We start from the raw sequence: 20,102 nt of genomic DNA on the forward strand, positions 1-20,102 counted from the left end.
ACAATACAGGGAGATGACAAAGGGGAAAAGCATCCTCACACACACAAGACCAAACTGTGGTTTAGGCAGAGCTTAAAAGTAACTGCCAATGCACAACCACACAGGATAGGTACATGGCCCTGGGACAAAAGGTGAGAGCTGGAGCCAGGCCTGGTGGCTGCGGCGCAGAGGGAGCTGGGGCAGTCAGTCTTGCGCCCACCTTCCTGGGGACAAAAGGCGACACTCTCTAGACCAGACAAGGCAGAAAGAGTCCCTGGAGGGCCTTTGAGGTGCAGCTTCCTTTACAGACAGAGGCCTGGTGCCAGAAACTCGGCTGATTCACAAAGAAAGAAGTGAAATGCTAACAAATGGTTTTCATTATCATCGTGCAGTCTCCACCCTCATTCTGTATGTGTGCTGTTTTTTTCTTTCTTTTTTTCATCTTTTCATGGGTTGTAACTAAACAATGAGGTGATTGCCATCCCAGTGGATTGCACAACATAACCAGCGGCTGGGTTGGAGCATAATCTTCTCCAAGGAAATTCTGGACAAGAAAAATGAACAAGCTGGAAGTAAGGAGGATGTCTGTTTTGCACAACACCTATGTACACTTTTAGTGCTCATAAAAAAAGTGGAACGAGGGTCTTAGATTCTTAGTTCCTCTGCGGCGCACCTGTCAGCCCACCAATGTGGCACTCTCCTTCTTAAATAAAACACTACATAGCCAAAGTGAAAGGGAGGCTCACCCAGTTATCCAAGAAGGTGAATTGGGACCACTTGTTATTTCCCAGTATAACATGAAATAATGATTTACTTGGGTTGAATAAACTGGCGCAGCTGTGGGAAGAGTCTTCGATTCCTTTCAATAAACATTCATTAAGTGCCTACACTGGGACAGCCCCATGGATAGAAATACTCCTAAGACCTCAAGAAGTTAATCCAGCAGATGCCTAAACTTGTCCCAAATCCCTGGATAACCAAGTATAAATTTGATCATGAGGATACCATCCATGCTGTATTCTCCTTGTGATTCACTTTTCCTGCAAGGCAGCAATTACTTAAGCAAAGATGCTATTAACTTTACAGTGCCTGGCAAGTTTTAGTGAGAGCTAAACATCACAGCGCCCTGATGAACATAGCCATAGCTGGAGCAGCTTCCTCCCTCTGACTGCGACATGGCTGAAGAAAATGGATATTTCAAAAACAAACGTTTCAGTTTGTTACTCAGCATCTTTGTTGGCAAATGATTGCAGATAATCGCCCCACAGCTGCAGGCTGAGCATTCTACAATTGCTCAGTTCCACTGAGCATGTGCATGGCCAGCCATTCCAATCACGACTGGGACACAAAGCGGTGATTTCTTCCTGCCAGAGAGGGCCAGATGGGGGCATGGGATGAACAGGAGGCATCACTTTCTCTTCTGCACCCAGATCTGCCAGTAACTAGCTGCCTGATTCTGGCCAAATGTCTTTAATGATATTAATAAGAATAGCTGATACTTACGTAGCACCAACTAGGTGCCAGCCACTGGGCTAAATGCTTATTCAATTTAACCCTCTCAATAATCCAATATGGAGGGTATAATTGTTCTGATTTTTAAGAGAAGATGTTGAGGGGCAGAGAGGTTAAGTCTCTTGCTAAAGATTGAGAAGTGTGGTGATTGTGTGGTGATTGAGAAGGAAAACTGTCTGCCCTCATCTCTGGAATTGCTAATTACCCACAATGTTCTGGGTCTCTAGAGACAGATGCTCTCTGTGGGTCTCTCGTTAGCTCCGGAGTAAATTTCCCTAATGCAGACTTTTTATTTTGTTCATGTTGTCGTTATCAAATAAACCTTAAAAGAAGAAACACTAGAAGACTGGGAATATTCTGAAATATAATTATATGAGAATCAAGTGACTTTAGAAAGGACAGCATGTTTTCATCTCTCCTGACCTTTCCTCCCGAGGTAATGAAAGAGCTAGATGAAGCTCCTTAACATAAGCTCGAAAATCCCTGTCAAATAGCCCTTCATTAGAGTTAACCACCCTGATGGCATTCCAGCATTCCCCGTAAGTCATATGTGTTACTGCATAATAGGAGCCCATAATGGGACTAAGATAGTTAAAGCCATGCACAGGAAGTAGCTGAAACAGCACAAAGCCCCCTGACAAACACACTCATGGAAGTAAATTCTTCATTTCCAGCTTTTATCTTTGCCTCAGGTTACCTAGGATTTGCATGTGCTGCATGCCTGGGCAAAGCTGGGCTGAGTTATCTCTTTCATGCCTTGAGTCAGATTTTCTGGGTGTGAAGTCAGCAGACAAGCCAGGAAATGTCAGTGCAGAAGAGCAAGGGAGCTCAAGACGCGATGGCAGCTGTCACTTCAGAGTGGTGTGGAGTGGGACGGTATCTGATGTGTCCTCAGATTCGGTTTCCCTTGGGATGTGTTTGGTGCTGACTGCTTGTGATCCATGTTTTCTTGGATGCAGGTTGGTTGAGGTGCAGCGATTTTTGCAGTGAAACTGAAGTCCAGCTGCTCAAACAGAAATGGCCTCATCTAATGGACACTTTAATGAGTAAGGGTGGCATTTTACTCGAATCCTTACATTCAAGTCCCATGACTCATCCCTTATCCCTCCTTAATTGAAGGATGGACTGCCTGCCTTTTTTAAAGCACTAGAATCCCATGTGTCAGTTAAGCCAGTATATTTCCTGGTCTGTTCCAGGGCTATGAATCTTTACCTTGTCTTAATTTATGAAGTTACATCTGAATTGCATTATAGACTTACGTGTTGTAACATTTCTTGACCTATTGCTTAGAAAACATACCACACACTGAGAGGAAAAGGCTAGCTCAGGAAGAGCCGAGGACATTCAATTCTATAAAGCAAATAGAATAAAGGGCTTGGATCTGAGTGTTAACATTTACTGGCACCGTTTTGTTTTCTTTCATGTGTTCAATCCTAGGTGGTCATTCAAGGTCTGCAGTAGCCTGGAGACTCCATAGGTGCTGTTATGATTATATGTGAACCTGAGAGTCGGTTGTTCCCAGTACCGCTGTCTGCTATTAGTCCTAAGTGTGGGAACAATGGACCAGTGAAAGGCCAAAAGCATCACTGAAATAGATTTTTTTGTGTGTGGTTTAAGGATTAGCCAGTTGGAACCAAGGAGATGTTTTCTTAGGGTCTCAGAAAAGTTTGAAAAATTATTTGATTGTTTTTGGCACTCAAATATAGATTATAGATGTATTACTAGTATTAGTAAGCTGATGGGCTATACTACAAGGACTATTATTTAGCCCTACATTCTTGCAAAAATATTCTGCCCTCAACTCCGTAACGGAAGGCTGCTGTATGTTTAGATGTCTTATCTTCCACCACATTAATGTTGTTGTAATTACCCACACTTTGAAAACCTCCCTGGGGTGTGGGCCCTCATACAGCTCATGAATTCCTCCAGTCAGGTAAACATGCGGATTGTGTTTCGCCACACACAATAGAAGGCCACTCTCATTCATAGCAAGTGCCCTTTGATTCTGAAGCTGAGGTCAGCCAACCACAACAACTTCTTCCTACCTACAGCTGTCTGACTCTCCGGGGAAGTGCTAGAAAGGGTTTTGTAATTTACCCACAAATTTCCCAAAGAGCCATAGGACCATTTCCTTTTTAAGAAAATTGCCAGGGCACTTTAGAATTGTCAGCATTGAAACTTTTCATCAAAAAGAATAGCAATTTCACTGAACCTTAATGTCTTCCTAAGTCCTTGGTACCAGATGTATTATTTTCCTATTGGATGTGCCAAAACCACGAGATAGTTAAACACATCAAATCATCTTGAAATGGCCAAAGTTGATTTTTCCCTCAAAAAAGAGCTCCTTGTCAGCAAACCTCATATTTATTTCATACTAGAAAATATTTCAAATTCCTTTTCCTGTTGTGCACAGACTCAGGGTAAGGACTAACAGAGACAGGGGAGAATTGAGGGGAATGGCTACAGCCAGGAAGATCACAGTAGTCACACCAACAATTATTCTTATTTCCTCAACAACACATCCTTAATCTAAGACATTCCTAGTGAGTTTCCCTACTCACAGAGCTCTCCTGGGTGGAAACTAGGAGAAAGGGGGCTGTAGCCGCCCTGGCATCTTCAATGTAGTGATCGATTTGGCTATTACCAAATAGTGGGTTGGCCTATTATTAAGTCCAAGGACCATGTGCTGAAATTTTGAATACCAAAGATTTGGGGACACGGCCAAAAAGACCTCTGGGACCACTCCTCCCATGTGCTCCAAAGCAATGGCTAGTCCCAAGAGCATCTTGCACTACATCAAAGATGCCAGGGCAGCTGTGGTCCCCTTTCTCCTAGTTTCTGCCCAGGAGAGCTCTGTGAGTAGGGAAACTCACTAGGAATGTCTTGGATTAAGGACATGTTGTTGAGGGTATAAGAATGATTGTTGGTGCGATTGCTATGATCTTCCTGGCTGTAACTATTCCCCTGAATCCCCTCTCTCTGTTGGTCCTTACTCGGAGTCTGTCCACAATGGGAAAAGGAATTTGAAATCTTTTCTAGTATGGAATGCAACCATGAAGTTTGCTAAGAGTTCTTTTGGGGGGAAAAAATCAACTTTGGCCATTTTGAGATGATTTGATGTGCTTGGTAATGGCCTTAATAATGGTCAATAATAGGCATTGCCAGAGAACATTTTAAGTGGCATGCAAGGAGGAAAACAAACAAAGACTTTCCAATTCACAGATGTCAATTATATCTAGACAATTGGGCGTGAGTCAGGCAGGAGAGACAGAGACAACATTCCCCAGAGAGTTTGTCAACTATATTCTCAGACCTTCTTGTGGCTTATAATGTGACCACACCTGAACTTTATGTTTTCTGAGATATATTAATTTCTTGATAATCTCTCTTAATTACTAGCTTATCAAAGACAATTCCAAGCTTCCCATTCATCCTGTGCAGCTGGGGCTCCCAGCCCTGGCTTTATATTGGGATCACCTAGGGAGCTTTACAAATTCCTGATGCCCAGGCAGCACTCCAGGTCAATGAGATCAGAATCTCTGAAGGTGAGACACAGGCGACAGGAGTGTGGAAAGCTGCCCAGGAGATTCCAAGCTACAACCAAAGTTGAGAACCACTGCTAGGGAGGATTCAGGGACAGTAGAAAGGGGGAGCCAGCGAGGTAGACAGACTGTCCCACAAAGTCTGAGTGTGGAGGGATTAGGGGGATGGTGATTGACAGAGTTATCGGGTTTCAATAGCTGTGGCTAAGGCCCATTAGTCCCTGACAAACGGTCAGCAGAGGCACAGTTTCCTTAAACTATACACTGATTGAATTTTGAACAGTTTGCCATTAATCTAAGTTTCATGGCTGAAATTGACCAAAATATTATTGATCAACTTCAGGGGTCTTAAGAAGAACCCTCTCTCCTCTAGCTCTAGCAGGCTCAGGATTTGTTGGACATGGGTTCTGAGATGGTAAGTCCTAGGAGTATGGTCCAGAAGAGGGAAGAAGCCCACAACATAGCTTTGACTGTTATATGGAAAGTTACATTCAAGTGGGTGGTCTATAGCAGTGGACTGGCTCTGGGTTGGCGCTTTGTCTTTGCACTGGATACTTCACCCCATGAGGAGGAACAAGGTGGAAGCCCTAAAGCAATGGTTCTTAAACTTATGTGACTATCAGAATCACCTGCAGAGCTGGTTAAACCACAGATTGCTGTGTTTCATTCCCAGAGTTTCTGATTCAGTAGGTTTGTAGTGAAACCCAAGAATTTGCATTTCTAACATGTTCTAAGACATTACTACAATACTACTATGGAACCACACTTTGAGAACCACTGCTTTAAAGCATGAAACCCAGGACAGGACAAGCTCTAGAAGAGTTACATCAGACTTTATTAGGATTCCTTTATGCCCTGTAAGAAAGAATAGAACATGATCCTGAAATGAGCGGGGATTTATTTCCATGCATTTATCAAAAGTGTGAGAGCTGATTTCTGTTTAAGTGATTACCCTATGAAAACAGACAGGGTTTTAAAAATAGATATGCATTTGGGTTGTTTGTCCCAATGCCTTTGCACTAGAAATTTGTAATATTTAAATTGGATTTAATTTTAGAGCCTCAACCTTCATCAGCATGAGACTAAAAACAATGACAACAATATCTATAAAAATTAGTTACAGTTTCATTATTGTGGACAGAGAATTTCTCTCTGCAGTAGTAAACTGCTTATATCAACACAGAATAAGACAAGGACAAAGGCATAGGAAATGCTGGACACAGTTTCAAATATAGCAATCAGACATCCAGATGAGATTGGCAGGAGACCCTGGCCCTGGCATGCACCAAGGTGACTTAGTCCAGAAATTGCAGATACAGGGCCAGGGAATCTATTGTGGTTGGCTTATAGTAGACACACTAAGAATGCAGATCTTCCTAGGAATTGTGGAATTTTTTATTTAAACCAAACTTCCCTCTTCTTCTAGTCATCGAGATTGGAGGCCATCCTAGTTTGTAGTGGAATATCCAGAATATTTCCAGAGAAAGTCAATATTATATCTCTGGTTGCTCCACTGATTAAAAGCAGAGGCTTTTTGTGTCCTATAGGAAGAAGTTCAGTGGGCAGGCCCCAGAAGTGGATACTGCAAGTCTATTAGCACCTTCTGATGTGTAAGGCCCATTCTATACTCCTCTCCCCTCCCCTACTCCTCTTGCAATGCCATGGTGGACCTCCACCCAGTTCTTGAACCCCGGGGCCTTTCCTTCCCTTCTTCCCTAATGAGCTCCTATTCATCCTTAAGAACCCTGCTCAGATGTTACCTCCTCTATGAACATGTCTCTAACTAGTCTGGCCAGATAAAACCAATTTCTTCTTCCACTGTGTTTCCATATCATGTCACATATATATCATACTTATCACACTGTACCTCAAATGTTTGTTTACATGCGTGCCTTTTCCTATCTCTAGATTACTTGCTCTAGGAAGTTAAGTATTATGTCTTATTCTTCTTTGTGTCCCTAGCACCTAACACCTAACACAGTGGCCAGCACAGGACTTGAAAGTTTAAGTGTTTAATTAGTGAAATAAATGAATCCCAATTTTGGGGTAAGAGAAAGCACTACTTAAGCATCTAGTAGCAATGCAGCCTGGAAAACATTCAAAGTCATGGAATCTCAGATGATCAGAGCCAAAGGGGACCTTAGCTGTCATCTGTACCAGCTTCTTATCCTATAGAGGAGAAAGCTCAAAGATGAACTGAATCTCCTCCTATAGAGGAGAAAGCTCAGAGTGAACTGAATCGGAATGCAGGTGTGTGGGTTCCAGCCTGCAACCTTTCAGGTTTAGCCAAACACCCAGATGAAGGGTTTATGGACTAGATGAAACCATCTTCCCATGAGTAATGGGACCAGATAATGCCCACCTCTCACCCTGGGGACATGCCATTCTCCCTCTCCCATGCTAAGTCCAACCCTGGGAGAGCATGAAAATGTTCTTTATCACAGAATGTAACCTTTTAAAGAGTGTCTGAGTATGCATTTTCATCACTAGCCTTCAACCCCAATTGAGTATTGAAGGTTTTTCTGGTACTTTCTGGAGCAAGAAGACTATTTTGAGCAGGATGGGAAAGGAAGAAGAATGGAGACATCCCAGGGATTAATTTCATGATTTCTAGTAACTTGAAGATCACTTCAGAGGCTCTTGCTACCTCCCCTGTTCTCCAACTCCTCTTCGTGGTTGGAGTTTGGGGAGCCATGGTGGCTTCTCTGACATTTGCTTTCACAGCACAGGCTGAGAGGGAGTTGGATGAAGATATGTGGTGGGGATCCACGCTGGAAAAAGATATCACAGGGAGAAGATTTTTTTGAAGTTGAAAAGAGAATACGGACAGGAAAGTTAAGATGTCATTCTAGAACTTTATTGGGAGGACATCTCCACCCAACAACAAATTCTGTGATAGACATAATCATTCATTCATTTACCCATAAATATCACCCTCCTGTTCAAAGCCCTCCACTCCCTTCCTAATGTCCTGAGGATAAAACCATAGCTCCTTGCTGTGTCTCTGTAGACCTGGCTCTCCAGCTCATTTTCTAGGTCTTGTTCCTCCATGCTCAGAACCTTTGTCTTGTTTCTACCTCAGGGCCTTTGCACTTGTCCTGCTGCCTAGAATCTTCTCTCCCTCATTCTTTCTCGTCCTCCAGATCTCAACTTGAAGGCCATCTCCTCAGAGAACTCCTCGCTGAGCATCCTGTCTACAGTGGCCCCTTGATACATCCTGCAGTTGCTGTCTATCATCAGACCCTGTAATTGCCTTCATGGCATATAAAGAATCTGGAGATGTCTCGCTTATTTACACAAGACTGTAAGCCCCATGAGAGCAGAGGCCTTGTTTGTCTTGTTTACTGCTGCTCAGCACCAAAAACAGTGCTTGGCGCATAATTGGTGCCCAGACAATGTTGTGAATGAATGAAGTGCCTACATAAATTACATTATAGAAGTGAGAGGAGAATAGAAAACTTCCATTGTTTCTAGAAACTACAGCCTAAAATTGATTTTTTAAAATTGTATCAGCTCCATAGCTTCCAATCCTAAAATCTGCCTTTCAGTGTGGTACTCTGAGATTCCTGTCTGATTCTGTGAGGGCTCCACATTCTCTCTCAAATGGTCAATCTGTCTTATTTGTCACCATTACTCATCTGCATTTTTATCAAAGCACCAACTTGCTCTGAATTGTCAGGGATTTTGCGTCTGTATAATGTATTTTAGGCTGGTTCAGAGTTGGATGTGCTACGTCTGCATGTGTAATGTACTGAACAATTTCCATTTTGATGCCAGATTAGGGATCTGCTGGGGCAAGACTTTGGCATGTGTCTAGAAACACCTGCACGAGGTGCAAGATCAGCCACGGACTGCGTCCAGGCTGAAACCAAAAGGTATGGTGCAAGAGTGAGAGGCAGGTGCCACCACAGGACCATGAGAGGCCAAGCCCTGGTAAATTTTGGTAGCCAAATTCTAGCTCCTTCCTGGGCCTTGATGCTGGTAAAATCCCAGAACGCAAGGAAATGGAATTTGTCCTATTGGCACATGCCTCCCCACTGTGTAGGGCACAGGGAATATGGTGAGGTACCAGTCTAATGCCAGCTTTCCCCCTCCACAGAGTTTTGGCCAGTGGTCGTGCAGTCCAAGGGGCTGGATGGCATGCTGGACCCAAGCTCAGCTCAGCGTCCGGACCCAATAACAGTTTTACCAAGGGAGCAGCTTTCTATCCTGGCCACACTGAGGTAAGTGCCTAAGGACCTTGGCCTTGCCAAGGTCCTCCCTCTGCAGCTGCCAGAAGCAGGAGTCCCAAGTGACAGGACCTGAGAGGGCAAGTCAGAACCAACTGAGCAGCAGGGGCCTGGAGAAGCTTTCAGTGGTGCAGCAATGCAGCTCCCCTAGCCCGCTCAGGAAAGGAAATCTTTTGTGCCCTCAGGTTGGCCCCATAGCCCCCAGGGACATATCAGAAGTCTGAGCTGCATCAAGGGTCTAAAGTTGCCGAACACAGGACCTCGAATAGACAGCGTCAGTCAGACCCTCCACACAACTCTCTGGTCCGACTGAGCAGGGAACTTGCGAAATGGAAGGTTCACAGCCACTCTCTTTGTACCCTTCACCAGTGGAGTAGAGGGGTGGGGAAGAGTTCCAGATCTGCACACGGGAGGTCTGGCTCTGAGTTCCACTTCTGTTTGGTGTGTACCTGTGATGCAGTCACTTAATCTTACTACATCTCTGGTTTCTCATTGTTAAAATAGGAATAATACGGCCAACCTTCCAGGTTTGTGTAATGGTTAATTAGAAAATTATAGCCAATAAATAATAATTACTATTATCTCAGCTCATTCATGTCAAGGTATGTCTCTTAGAATTCAGATCAGTAGATTTGGTTCCCATTCATGTATCCAGCACACCTGCCCTCCAAGAGCCCAGTGACCCCACAGGCGCTGATACCTGCTAGTGCTTTCTGGTTGCAATATTTCTATCATGGGTATTTCAAGTGCTTTTAGATCAAGTCTACATGGTGCCCAGAAACCTAATAAAGCAGATATGAAAACAATTCAGTATCTAAATATTCCCTAATATCTGGATTTGTGGCATCAGGAAGGTAAAACTTACAATCTGTTGAATGGAATTTTCATTTCGATGTTGGGGGATGAGTAAACTCACCCCACCACCTGTCAGTTACAGTGTGCATATGGCTTCAGGCCTCTTGCCCCTAAAAGATAGCAAGGCTGAGCTCAAGTCACGTGTCCACAGACTGGCCCTGCCACTCACTGGCTGCAAAAGCCCAAGTCACTTAGCCTCTCCAAGGCTCATTTTTGTCTTCCACAAAGTTAAAGAATTGGGCTAGACTCGTGGCTTTCAAAATGTGGTCCCCAGACCAACAGCAACAGCATCATCTGGAAACTTACTAGAAATGTAGATTCTTAGTGTCCTCCTACCAGACCTACAGAATCAAGCATTCTGGAGATGGGGCCCAGCAGTCTATAGTGTAACAAACTCACCAGGTGATTCTGATGCCCTGAAGTTTGAGAGCCTCTGGACTTGAATCTCTGATGTACCTTCCAGGCCATGCCTCCTCCCAATAAATCCTGTCTGGGAGATGCTAACAGAGGCTCTGGATTTTACTCTGTCGATGCCTCTCTCTGTTCAGCCCAGCCCAGGACACCTCTGAAGTACCTTGCTGGGGAAATGAGGAGCCACAGAATTCCTCCCACACTCCCCACCAGCTCCAACCCCCAAGAGTATTCGAGCCTTTACAGCTGAAGACAGCAGCCAGTTAACATTTAGCGTGAAGGCCAAGCGTAAAACAAGAAATGACCCTTGGCCCACTCTCAGAATGTGGCGAATGAGATGGAGGAGGAGGAGGTTGGATTTCCTTGGCCACAAGAATTTCCTCTCTCGCCAACTGTTAGTGACCCGGGTTCACGTATCCCATCTCTAGCCCGAGAATCACTCGCAGCTCTTGGCATGGCTCTCTCTAAGGCAGGAATTCTCTCACTCCCTTCTATAACACATCTCCCCAGGAACGGTTGCCAAGCCTCCCAGTGCCATCAGCCCTCCTAACCACAAATATTTGGGCCAGTTGCTTAGCTCTGTCCAGCAGCTCCATCCCCTATTCAGGTGAGGCCAGAATCTTTGAAGATCATTCACCTAGTGCAAGAAATTTATCCTATTATTGGACTGTGCGAACCACTAGAAATCCACAGAATGTACCGCTGGTTCAGAAGAGGGCAAGAGGGCAGGGCAGCCCATCAGTGGCTGGTTGTAAAGGCATCCCAATGGGCTGCCCCACTCTTAGTCATGGATCTTCCGTTCTAGGTAGGAGTAGGACAATTAAAGAGCATTCTCACATTAAATAGAACATGTTCGTTCATGTGAGCCCCTAATTGCATCCTCCCCAGCTGATCATTCAGCTTGTAGAGCTCTGCTTAGTAAAGCCACACAGAAGGCTGTCATCTGTTCAGGAGAAAGGCTTCAAAGGGTGTTTTTAAAAAATAAATAAATAAAACTTCTCCCCTGCTTCACATCAACCAAAAATAAAAAGAATGTTCTTTTCTAAATGGTGCATTATATCACTAGAATAGAAAATGTACTCAATTTTTCTTTTATCTACCGATCATTTTTAAGAGTTTTTTAAAACTTAAAAGTTTATAGGAACACACTCTCATAAGTAATTAAATATTTTTAAAAAAAAACTTTAAACCTAAAATCTAAATGAGAGATATATTTGAGACATTTTCAAGTCTTAATGAAACACTCTGCCCTTGATACAAATCTCCATTGTGATTAAACGTGATACCATTTGGTATCTTAACTGTGAGTGGAAAAGTAGTGTTAGAGTGTAGGAACTTTGTGAAGTCAGTTCAGTCAAACCAGCAGATGCAAGGCAGGGTAGAAAACTTCATAATTGCCTGAAATGAAAGAATATAATAGTTGGAAGGTACCTTAAACATCATCACGCAGATGGAGAATTAAGGAACACTGGAGGCAGGAGACTTGTCTACATACTCACAGGTTCTCAGAGGTGGAGTTACCTAGGAGTTCTAGGTCACCTAGAGGCAACAAAGATGAGTAGGACACTTTGCTGCCTACAGGGAGTTTGTCCTCTAGAAGGGAAGATAAGAGAATACAACAGCCCTAAGAGAATATAAAGGGAAGGCTTTAAGAGCTAGAGAAGGGGCCGGGCGTGGTGGCTCACGCCTGTAATCCCAACACTTTGGGAGGCCGAGGGCGGCAGACCACGAGGTCAGAGATCAAGACCATCCTGGCCAACATGGTGAAACCCCGCCTCTGCAAAAAATACAAAAATTAGCCAGGCGTGGTGGCATGTGCCTGTAGTCCCAGCTACTCAGGAGGCTGAGGCAGGAGACTTGTTTGAACCCGGGAGGCGAAGGCTGCAGTGAGCTGAGATCAAGCCACTGCACTTCAGCCTGGGCGACAGAGCGAGACTCCATCTCAAAAAGAAAAAAAAAAGAGAGAAAGTAGTTTGTCTCAGAATTAGAAAAAGCTCCCCAGGGAAGGCAGCACTGAAGTTGTTGAAGGACAACAGGAAGGATTCCACCAGCAGAGGTGGAGAGCAGAAAAGGCCCTGAGAGGGTAGGGGAGCATACCTGGAAGGGAAGAGTCTGAAAAAGGGCAGTGGTGGGGAAGCTCAAGTAGGAACTGCCCCCAGGAGTTTTGTGCGCTCGGAATGCAAACTATGTGAGGGGAGTAGAAGGAGGCAGGATCCCATTGCCAGGCAGAGCAGTCCCTACTGGCTTACAGACAAGGCACTTGGCACCAGCTCCTTTGAGCAGGGTGATATGATCAGAGCAGGCTTTAAGAAGCTAAATGGGGTGGCCAGGGATAGGAGGCACTGGAAGAAGAGAGATGAGGGTCCAGGACATCAGGTGGGAGACTGTTCCCATGACCTGAACTAGGGGCCCAGAGATGAGAGTAGAAGAGAAAATGCAGTTTCAAGATAATGCTACCAAACCAGAACCAAAAGGGCTGGATGGAGGTCAGGGAGGAAAAAGCAGAGGGATAAGCAGAGGTATGGAGCTAGTGGATGAATGAATGATGGTTCCAGTAACAGAAAAAGGAAACTGTGAAGAAGCGTGTTTAGGGAGATGAGGAGAGAGGATCAAAAGAGATGGTAGCTGTGAAACTATCATCAAATAGTCCAAAATGGGGCTGTTGCTATTGTATGCAGAGAATGAAGATGGGGAGGAGATGATCCTAATTAGGATTATGAGTATGAAGATTTTTGTTTTGGATGTCTTGCATTTAAAATGCCAGTATCTATGGAGAATTGCCCTCAGGAAGCTGGAGGGCAGAACTAGCTTCAAAAGACTAGTTGATTAGAGATCCAGGTATGGGAGTCAATTGCACAGAAATTTCGATGGGCTCCTTAGAAGAGGAGGAGCCCACCAAAGGAGAGACCAAGAATGAAGTGGGAACCTCTGGTAATGGGGAATAGGGAGAGGTATGTCCCTTATGTCCATCGAAACCCTTTTATTTAGTTAATTTCATTTTCCTCTCGAAATTCCAACAAGTGTTACTAATTTGGATATAAGGGGATGAATTTCAGTTTTCTTTCTTCTCCTTTAATTTATCTGATAAGAGATATTATGTACCGAGAAGAACAAAGAAATGAAACATGAAAAGGAGCAAAAGTAAAAGGTTTAGATTTGCTGCCAACTGAATATTCAGTCCTCTAAGAGTTGATCAGACATTTACCTGCAAGACCGTTAGCCAACAGATCTGGTAATGGCCAAAACCCCAGATATGCCATTGCCTCCTTTGCATGGTCAGCTGAAGAATTGGAGCAAATAGAAACATTCTTCAAAGAAACCAAAGAGAAAAGAATTTGGTGATTTCCTTCTTGGTATCTCACCAAAGAGCTGTCTATTTCCAGCTGAATAAAAGCACAGTATGGAGGAGAAGAATGTGTTGCCTTAAAACAGATTAGAAAAGCAGTGTGTAGCCATATGCACAAAGGCCAAAAGAAACCACGCACTGTGATGGAAAGAAGGCAGATGGCAAGCTTCTCTTGCCACTCTCATTCATTCTTTGTTTCATTCATTCTCCTTAAATTTTTTGAGTACCTACTACATGCCAGACATGGCAACTGGCCCTGGAAATATTGAAATGCAAATTGTGCAGTTTGCAAACCACTCTCAGGGAGACAGACAAGTTAATGATTATCCACAACCCTAGGAGAGGTGATAGGGTTATGCACAAACTGCTGTGGAATACAAGGGATGGAGTGCCCGGATACACAGGTGGATGAGACACGGCTCCACCCTCGAGTATCTCACTGTCAGGGTGAGACAATAAAAATGGCTTTGAAGGACGTCTGAGAGAGGTAAAACCAGCAGTAGAAAGCACAAAAGACAAAGTCCTTGACCACGAGGAGACAGAAATAACTCATGATTTACACAAATTTTGTGAGAACCTACTTCATCCTAACAACTACTCTGGGAGACACTGTTTTTTGCCCACCTCCGATCAATGGGAACACTAAGGCTCTGGGAAATTAAATGGGTTTCTTCTGCTAACAAGTAGTGGAGTAGGAATCCAAACAAGATTTTCTAACCCCCAGACCTAATGCAGAGTTCTTGTCATTACACTGATTTAGTAGGAGAGAACACACACACTCACACTCATATGCACACATACATATGCACATACAATTATGCTATTCTGAAGTGCAGAATGGCAAAAGATCATTTTTGATTGGAGTGATCTGAGAAGCCTTCGAGGACTAGGTGGTATCTGTGTAGAAAGGGAGCAGAATGACCCATAAGAGTGGGAAGCAGAGATGGGAGAAAGGATAGAATTGGAAGTTTGTAGAACACTCTTACAGGCGATATTTCTAATCCTACCAAGAAGATATATGGAAGCTTTACAGAGGAGCTGACGTTTGCTACACATCTACAAGTATGCACAGGAGCTCCACAGAGGCCAGTGAGAGGCCCTCCAGGAGCAGAACTAATTCCACAATTACTTGACCAAGTTGGGGGATTATTTGTGGGGTAACTGCAGTGCAGTACGGAGTCCTCTTGGGGACAGATAGAGCCATACCATTTGATCTATAGTCACAGAAGAACAAATAATAAAAAGAAAAGACATGCTTAAGAGTGAAAGAGAAAGGGAGGGAGAAAAGAAGGAAGGATGGATGGAAGGACATAGCTTAGTAAGGGGTCAACTTTGGATTCTATTTCTGGTTCAGTTTTCATTTGTGACTTCAATGTTTTAGTGTTAGTTCATTTTCTGTGAATCAGTTTCCTTATATGTGAAATAAATATGATAAATCCTAATTGAACTCACAGACTCATAAAAAGATGGAAGTGAACACATTTTAAAAACATCACACAAAGAGGAACTATTTTGTGGTCCACATTTATATATGTGGGGTGGTGTCTGAAGAGGTGCCTGGACTAAGATGGTCCCAGAGCCACAAGGTTTTTGCCAAACATGATGCTTTGTGAATTCATAACAAGGGCTCCGAGTCACCAGATCTTAGAGCTGACCCAGTGCACTGTCTGAAAGGGGGTACCCAGTGCTGAGGCTTCAAGACATGTCCCCAGCAGATCTTCCCAGTGCCTTCCCAGAAGATTCAAAACTGTTGAGCAGGATAGCACCATCACATCAAGGCACAAGTGCCAGGGAGAGGTGTCAAACTGTCCCCACCGGCCTCCCTGGTACACACATGGACACTTACCACCTCCCTCAGCTGCCTTAAGCGTCAGAGAACTCAAGGGACTCTGTAAGTGATGTTTCCAAGCTCATATCGAACTACTGGGCAAAATTTCAGGGGCTCTGTCACTTCCTGGAGAAGCTCGGATGGAGTGACCACACATCCATACTGCCTGAGTCAGCCCCGGTTTACGCCTGTTGTCCCGGTGTAACCATTGCTAGCACACCCCTTCCCTCTCAGAAGTGCCCCAGTTTGAACGAAACCTATTTGTGATCCCCTTGGGAGGTCAACTCTGAGGGACCCAGAAACTGCCTTTTGACTGCATTTAGCACTCCATGAAGTCACCCTCATTTCTTTTTCATTCCAGGTGCATAGCGTAATGTCCATGTTGTTCTACACTCTGATCACAGCGTTTCTGATCGGCATACAGGCGGAACCACACTCAGAGAGCAATGTTCCTGCAGGACACACCATCCCCCAAGCCCACTGGACTAAACTTCAGCATTCCCTTGACACCGCCCTTCGCAGAGCCCGCAGTGCCCCGGCAGCGGCGATAGCTGCACGTGTGGCAGGGCAGACCCGCAACATTACTGTGGACCCCAGGCTATTTAAAAAGCGGCGACTCCGTTCACCCCGTGTGCTGTTTAGCACCCAGCCCCCACCTGAAGCTGCAGACACTCAGGATCTGGACTTCGAGGTTGGTGGTGCTGCCCCCTTCAACAGGACTCACAGGAGCAAGCGGTCATCATCCCACCCCATCTTCCACAGGGGCGAATTCTCGGTGTGTGACAGTGTCAGCGTGTGGGTTGGGGATAAGACCACTGCCACAGACATCAAGGGCAAGGAGGTGATGGTGTTGGGAGAGGTGAACATTAACAACAGTGTATTCAAACAGTACTTTTTTGAGACCAAGTGCCGGGACCCAAATCCTGTTGACAGCGGGTGCCGGGGCATTGACTCAAAGCACTGGAACTCATATTGTACCACGACTCACACCTTTGTCAAGGCGCTGACCATGGATGGCAAGCAGGCTGCCTGGCGATTTATCCGGATCGACACGGCCTGTGTGTGTGTGCTCAGCAGGAAGGCTGTGAGAAGAGCCTGACCTGCCGACACGCTCCCTCCCCCTGTCCCTTCTACAGTCTCCTGGGCCCCTCCCTACCTCAACCTGTAAATTATTTTAAATTATAAGGACTGCATGGTAATTTATAGTTTATACAGTTTTAAAGAATCATTATTTATTAAATTTTTGGAAGCATCCTGTGTGCTGATGCTGGTTATTTTTCTCAGCAAAATCACCTGCAAGTCTCAGGAAGATGCAGGGGGAATTGTCCGAAGCACCCCCTGGCTCCTTCTAAGGCCCACGTGTAACCTTTACCCCACCCCAGCCAGTGCTGCAACTTCAGGAAAGGCTAACTGGTTTCAGATATTAGCCTAAGCCAGGCATGATTAGCAAAGGAAGCCTGCTGGATTGCAACTTTGTTCTACATTCCAGAGCCAAAGGTACCTAATCATTGGATTACCTGCCCCCGGCCTGGAAGCATGGGCCCTGGTCTCCTCCCTTGGGGAAGTTAGTGGAGCCTCACCGGGAGGCAGATCACCACTGGGCATGGGGCTGTCCTGGCCTCAGAGGCACAGTCTCAGTTCTGGGGGCACACGATAGACAGGAAGAGGCTTGCACCAAAGATCTGTGAGCTGCTCATTTGTAGAGGGAGATGTGCTGTCTGGAAGAGTTGTAACAGAGTAACCTCACGAGGCCTGTCAAAGTAGATCTGGTTTCATGTTCAGCTGGCCTTAGTACTTGTTTTATCCCTCAGCAGCCTCCTGCAGAAAGACTGCATTACCCCAAGAAAACATTAGTGCCTCCGACACTCTTGCAACCCACTAACAGCCACAGTAGCAACTTCCAGGGGCCCCACCGTCGGCCCACAGCCAGGGAAGCCAGAAACGGGAAAGAACTTCTGAAAACGTTTTTATTCTTAATTGGATGATTTCCATAAGTGACCAAAGGTGACTGGGGCCATGGGACCTGCAGAGAAGAGGGTGGGGCAGAAAGACTAAGTAAATGGAGTGAGAACCAAATAAACCTGGAGATGTGGAGGACAGGTGGGCCGGCAGGGAACAATGGCTTTCTGCTTCTCCCAAACAGGGGAAATGAAACAAGGATGACAAAGAGAATGCCAGAGGCAGATGTGAAGAAGGGGAGGGGAGGACAGAGGAGGAGGAGGAGGAAGGTGTGATCTCTCATCTTTACCAGCACTCTCCAGCCTCCAGGAAAGTTAGCAACCTGGGTGGTTCTTGTGGGGCTTTTTGAATGTGTTCATAAACACTGACTCCATCCAGAGCATCTTAGACAGGAGTGAAGGTGACAGACGGACTCCAGGGTTAAGCTTGGAGCAGGGCTCCACCCAGCCTCACACGACCCCCTTCCCTTGCAACTTTCATTTTGTATTTTCCCTGAAGCCACAATTTTACCCCAGACAGCACTTATATTAAGACAGAAAATTTCCCCTCCTATCCATCCTGTCTCCCCCAGAGGATGAAATGCCTACACTGGTTTTCAAGAGAACAGGCCCAAATTGTCCATCCGAGAAAAGAGCAAATGGTCTTATTCATTCCCTCTGTAACTCTCACTGTCCGGCCCCACCCCCAACCCCATCCAAATAGGGCAAATTAGAAACGTAGGGAGCTTTGGCATGAGAGCCATTTGATTAGGGTAGAAGCATGATGAAATGTGCCCTGTTTATTCTGTCAGAGCCACTGCAATGGGAATAAAGATTTATGTTCAAGAAACACCAGCTAGAACATTCTGTGCTGAGATTCTAAGTGAGATAAAGGCCTCAGGGAGGGAGCCCTCCCAGTGATCTGTGTCCAATGCCAGTGGTCTCAGCCATCCTAGGTGCCCCTACAAAGTTTCTGGATGCCTTTTTTTCTCTTAGGACTGGACTTCGGGCCTGGGATGTGGGGAGAGGAGTGGAGAAGGAGGCCTTCAGGAAGCTCCCCATCAGGAAGGTTGGCTTGTGAGCAGCTACACCAAAAAAGAGGGTCCTGGAGTGCTGCCCGCGGCACTGCAAGACACTGGGACATCTAAAAAATGTCTTTGGCTCCCCTGGGCCGCCGAGAGGGAGGACCCTCTGAGGGAGCCCAGAGGCTGAGGCCCTCACTTCCATGTGGGCTGCTCTCCTGCGTGTCCGGTAAGAGGAGGGCCCCTCATCCCAGGACCACCACCACCTTCCCAAAGGCACAATCTGCTCTAGGCGGAAACCCTGGAGTCCCAGCGTGGGAGCCAATGTTTTCACACAATATAAGGGATATCAGTTTGGCTGATCGGCCTCGGAGCCTTCCAAAAACAACCCCGCGCCCGGTGGTTTCCGCAGCTTGGGCTCTGCTCCCGCACACGGGGGCGGGGGAGCCCTGGCTTTCAGACCCACCCGGGCTGCCCCAGAAAGGCTGACCGGGGTCGCCAGGGCCCCAGCCACTTGAACACCGAGAAAACAGCTTCAGACCGCCCACTATACTCTGCTGAGGAGCGGCAGCAGCACATTTTGCAAAATTCTCCTTCCTGTGCCTCACTGAGATTTTTCTGCCTGGGTTCCCCAAAAGCCCAAAAAGTGAGAGCAGATCCGTCTCCTCTCGGCAACTTCCTTTGGTGGAAGGCGTCCCCCACCACGCCCAAGAAAACTAGCGCCCGCCCTGGCTGTCCGCCCTCCTAGCAAGGCTCAGGCCCCGGCCTGGGACACCGCAGGGTGCCTGACTCTGGGGTACACTCAGCTGTCCCTCTGACGCCCTCCACCAACCAGGACGCCAGCCTCCCCAGCCTGACCCCCTTCCCTGCTAATAGAAAGCCCACCATGGGGACAGAGTTTCAGCAACAACCCAGCAGCTATTTGCATTTCTGTGAAACAGGAGTGTTCCTCCTAAGAGCCTTACCACTTTCTCCTCAGCATCATCCACATCATGGGAGGAGGATCCGCCCAGAGCTGGAGTAGAGGACAAAAGGGCACCCGGGTCTCGTGTCCGCCCTGTCCGCTCCTTGGAGGAGAGACAGCTGGGCAAGAGAAGCGGAGCCGAGTGGAAGTGTGGGCCATGGAGAACCCAGGGGCCTGGGAGTCTTTCTCGCACAGGCCTGAACGGAACAGTGGGAGGCAACGGGTGCTCAGAGTTGAGGTCACCAGCCAAACCCAGCGCCGAGGGAGCAGCCCAGTGTCATGGTACAAACTCTGGGCTTGGTGTCAGCAGAGCTGGGTTCTGGCCCCAGCTCCCCCATTTCTATCTGTGAAACTTTGGCAAGCAACAGTTCCTCTTTGAGCTTGGTTCTTGCAGCTGTGAAATGAAAATAATCATTCCTATATCCCAGAGTTGTGAGCATGAAGCAAAACCAAGTATTTGAAAGCAAACAGTCAAGT

General features: G+C 46.1%; 1 protein-coding gene across 1 annotated transcript in view; it reads left to right on the forward strand.

Moving 5' to 3' along the window:
• Positions 1–16,942, forward strand: part of NGF (nerve growth factor) — a 52,375-nt gene extending 35,433 nt beyond the window's left edge. The window contains exons 2-3 of the mRNA XM_032151963.2: positions 9,133–9,256; positions 16,064–16,942. Coding sequence (XP_032007854.1) covers positions 16,076–16,801 — 726 coding nt within the window. The 5' untranslated portion in view covers positions 9,133–9,256; positions 16,064–16,075 and the 3' untranslated portion in view covers positions 16,802–16,942. The remainder of the gene's footprint in view (positions 1–9,132; positions 9,257–16,063) is intronic.
• Positions 16,943–20,102: the final 3,160 nt, after the last annotated feature.

This window comes from Hylobates moloch, unplaced genomic scaffold (genome assembly GCF_009828535.3).
Source record: "Hylobates moloch isolate HMO894 unplaced genomic scaffold, HMol_V3 SCAFFOLD_5, whole genome shotgun sequence".
Taxonomy (NCBI): Eukaryota; Metazoa; Chordata; class Mammalia; order Primates; family Hylobatidae; genus Hylobates; species Hylobates moloch.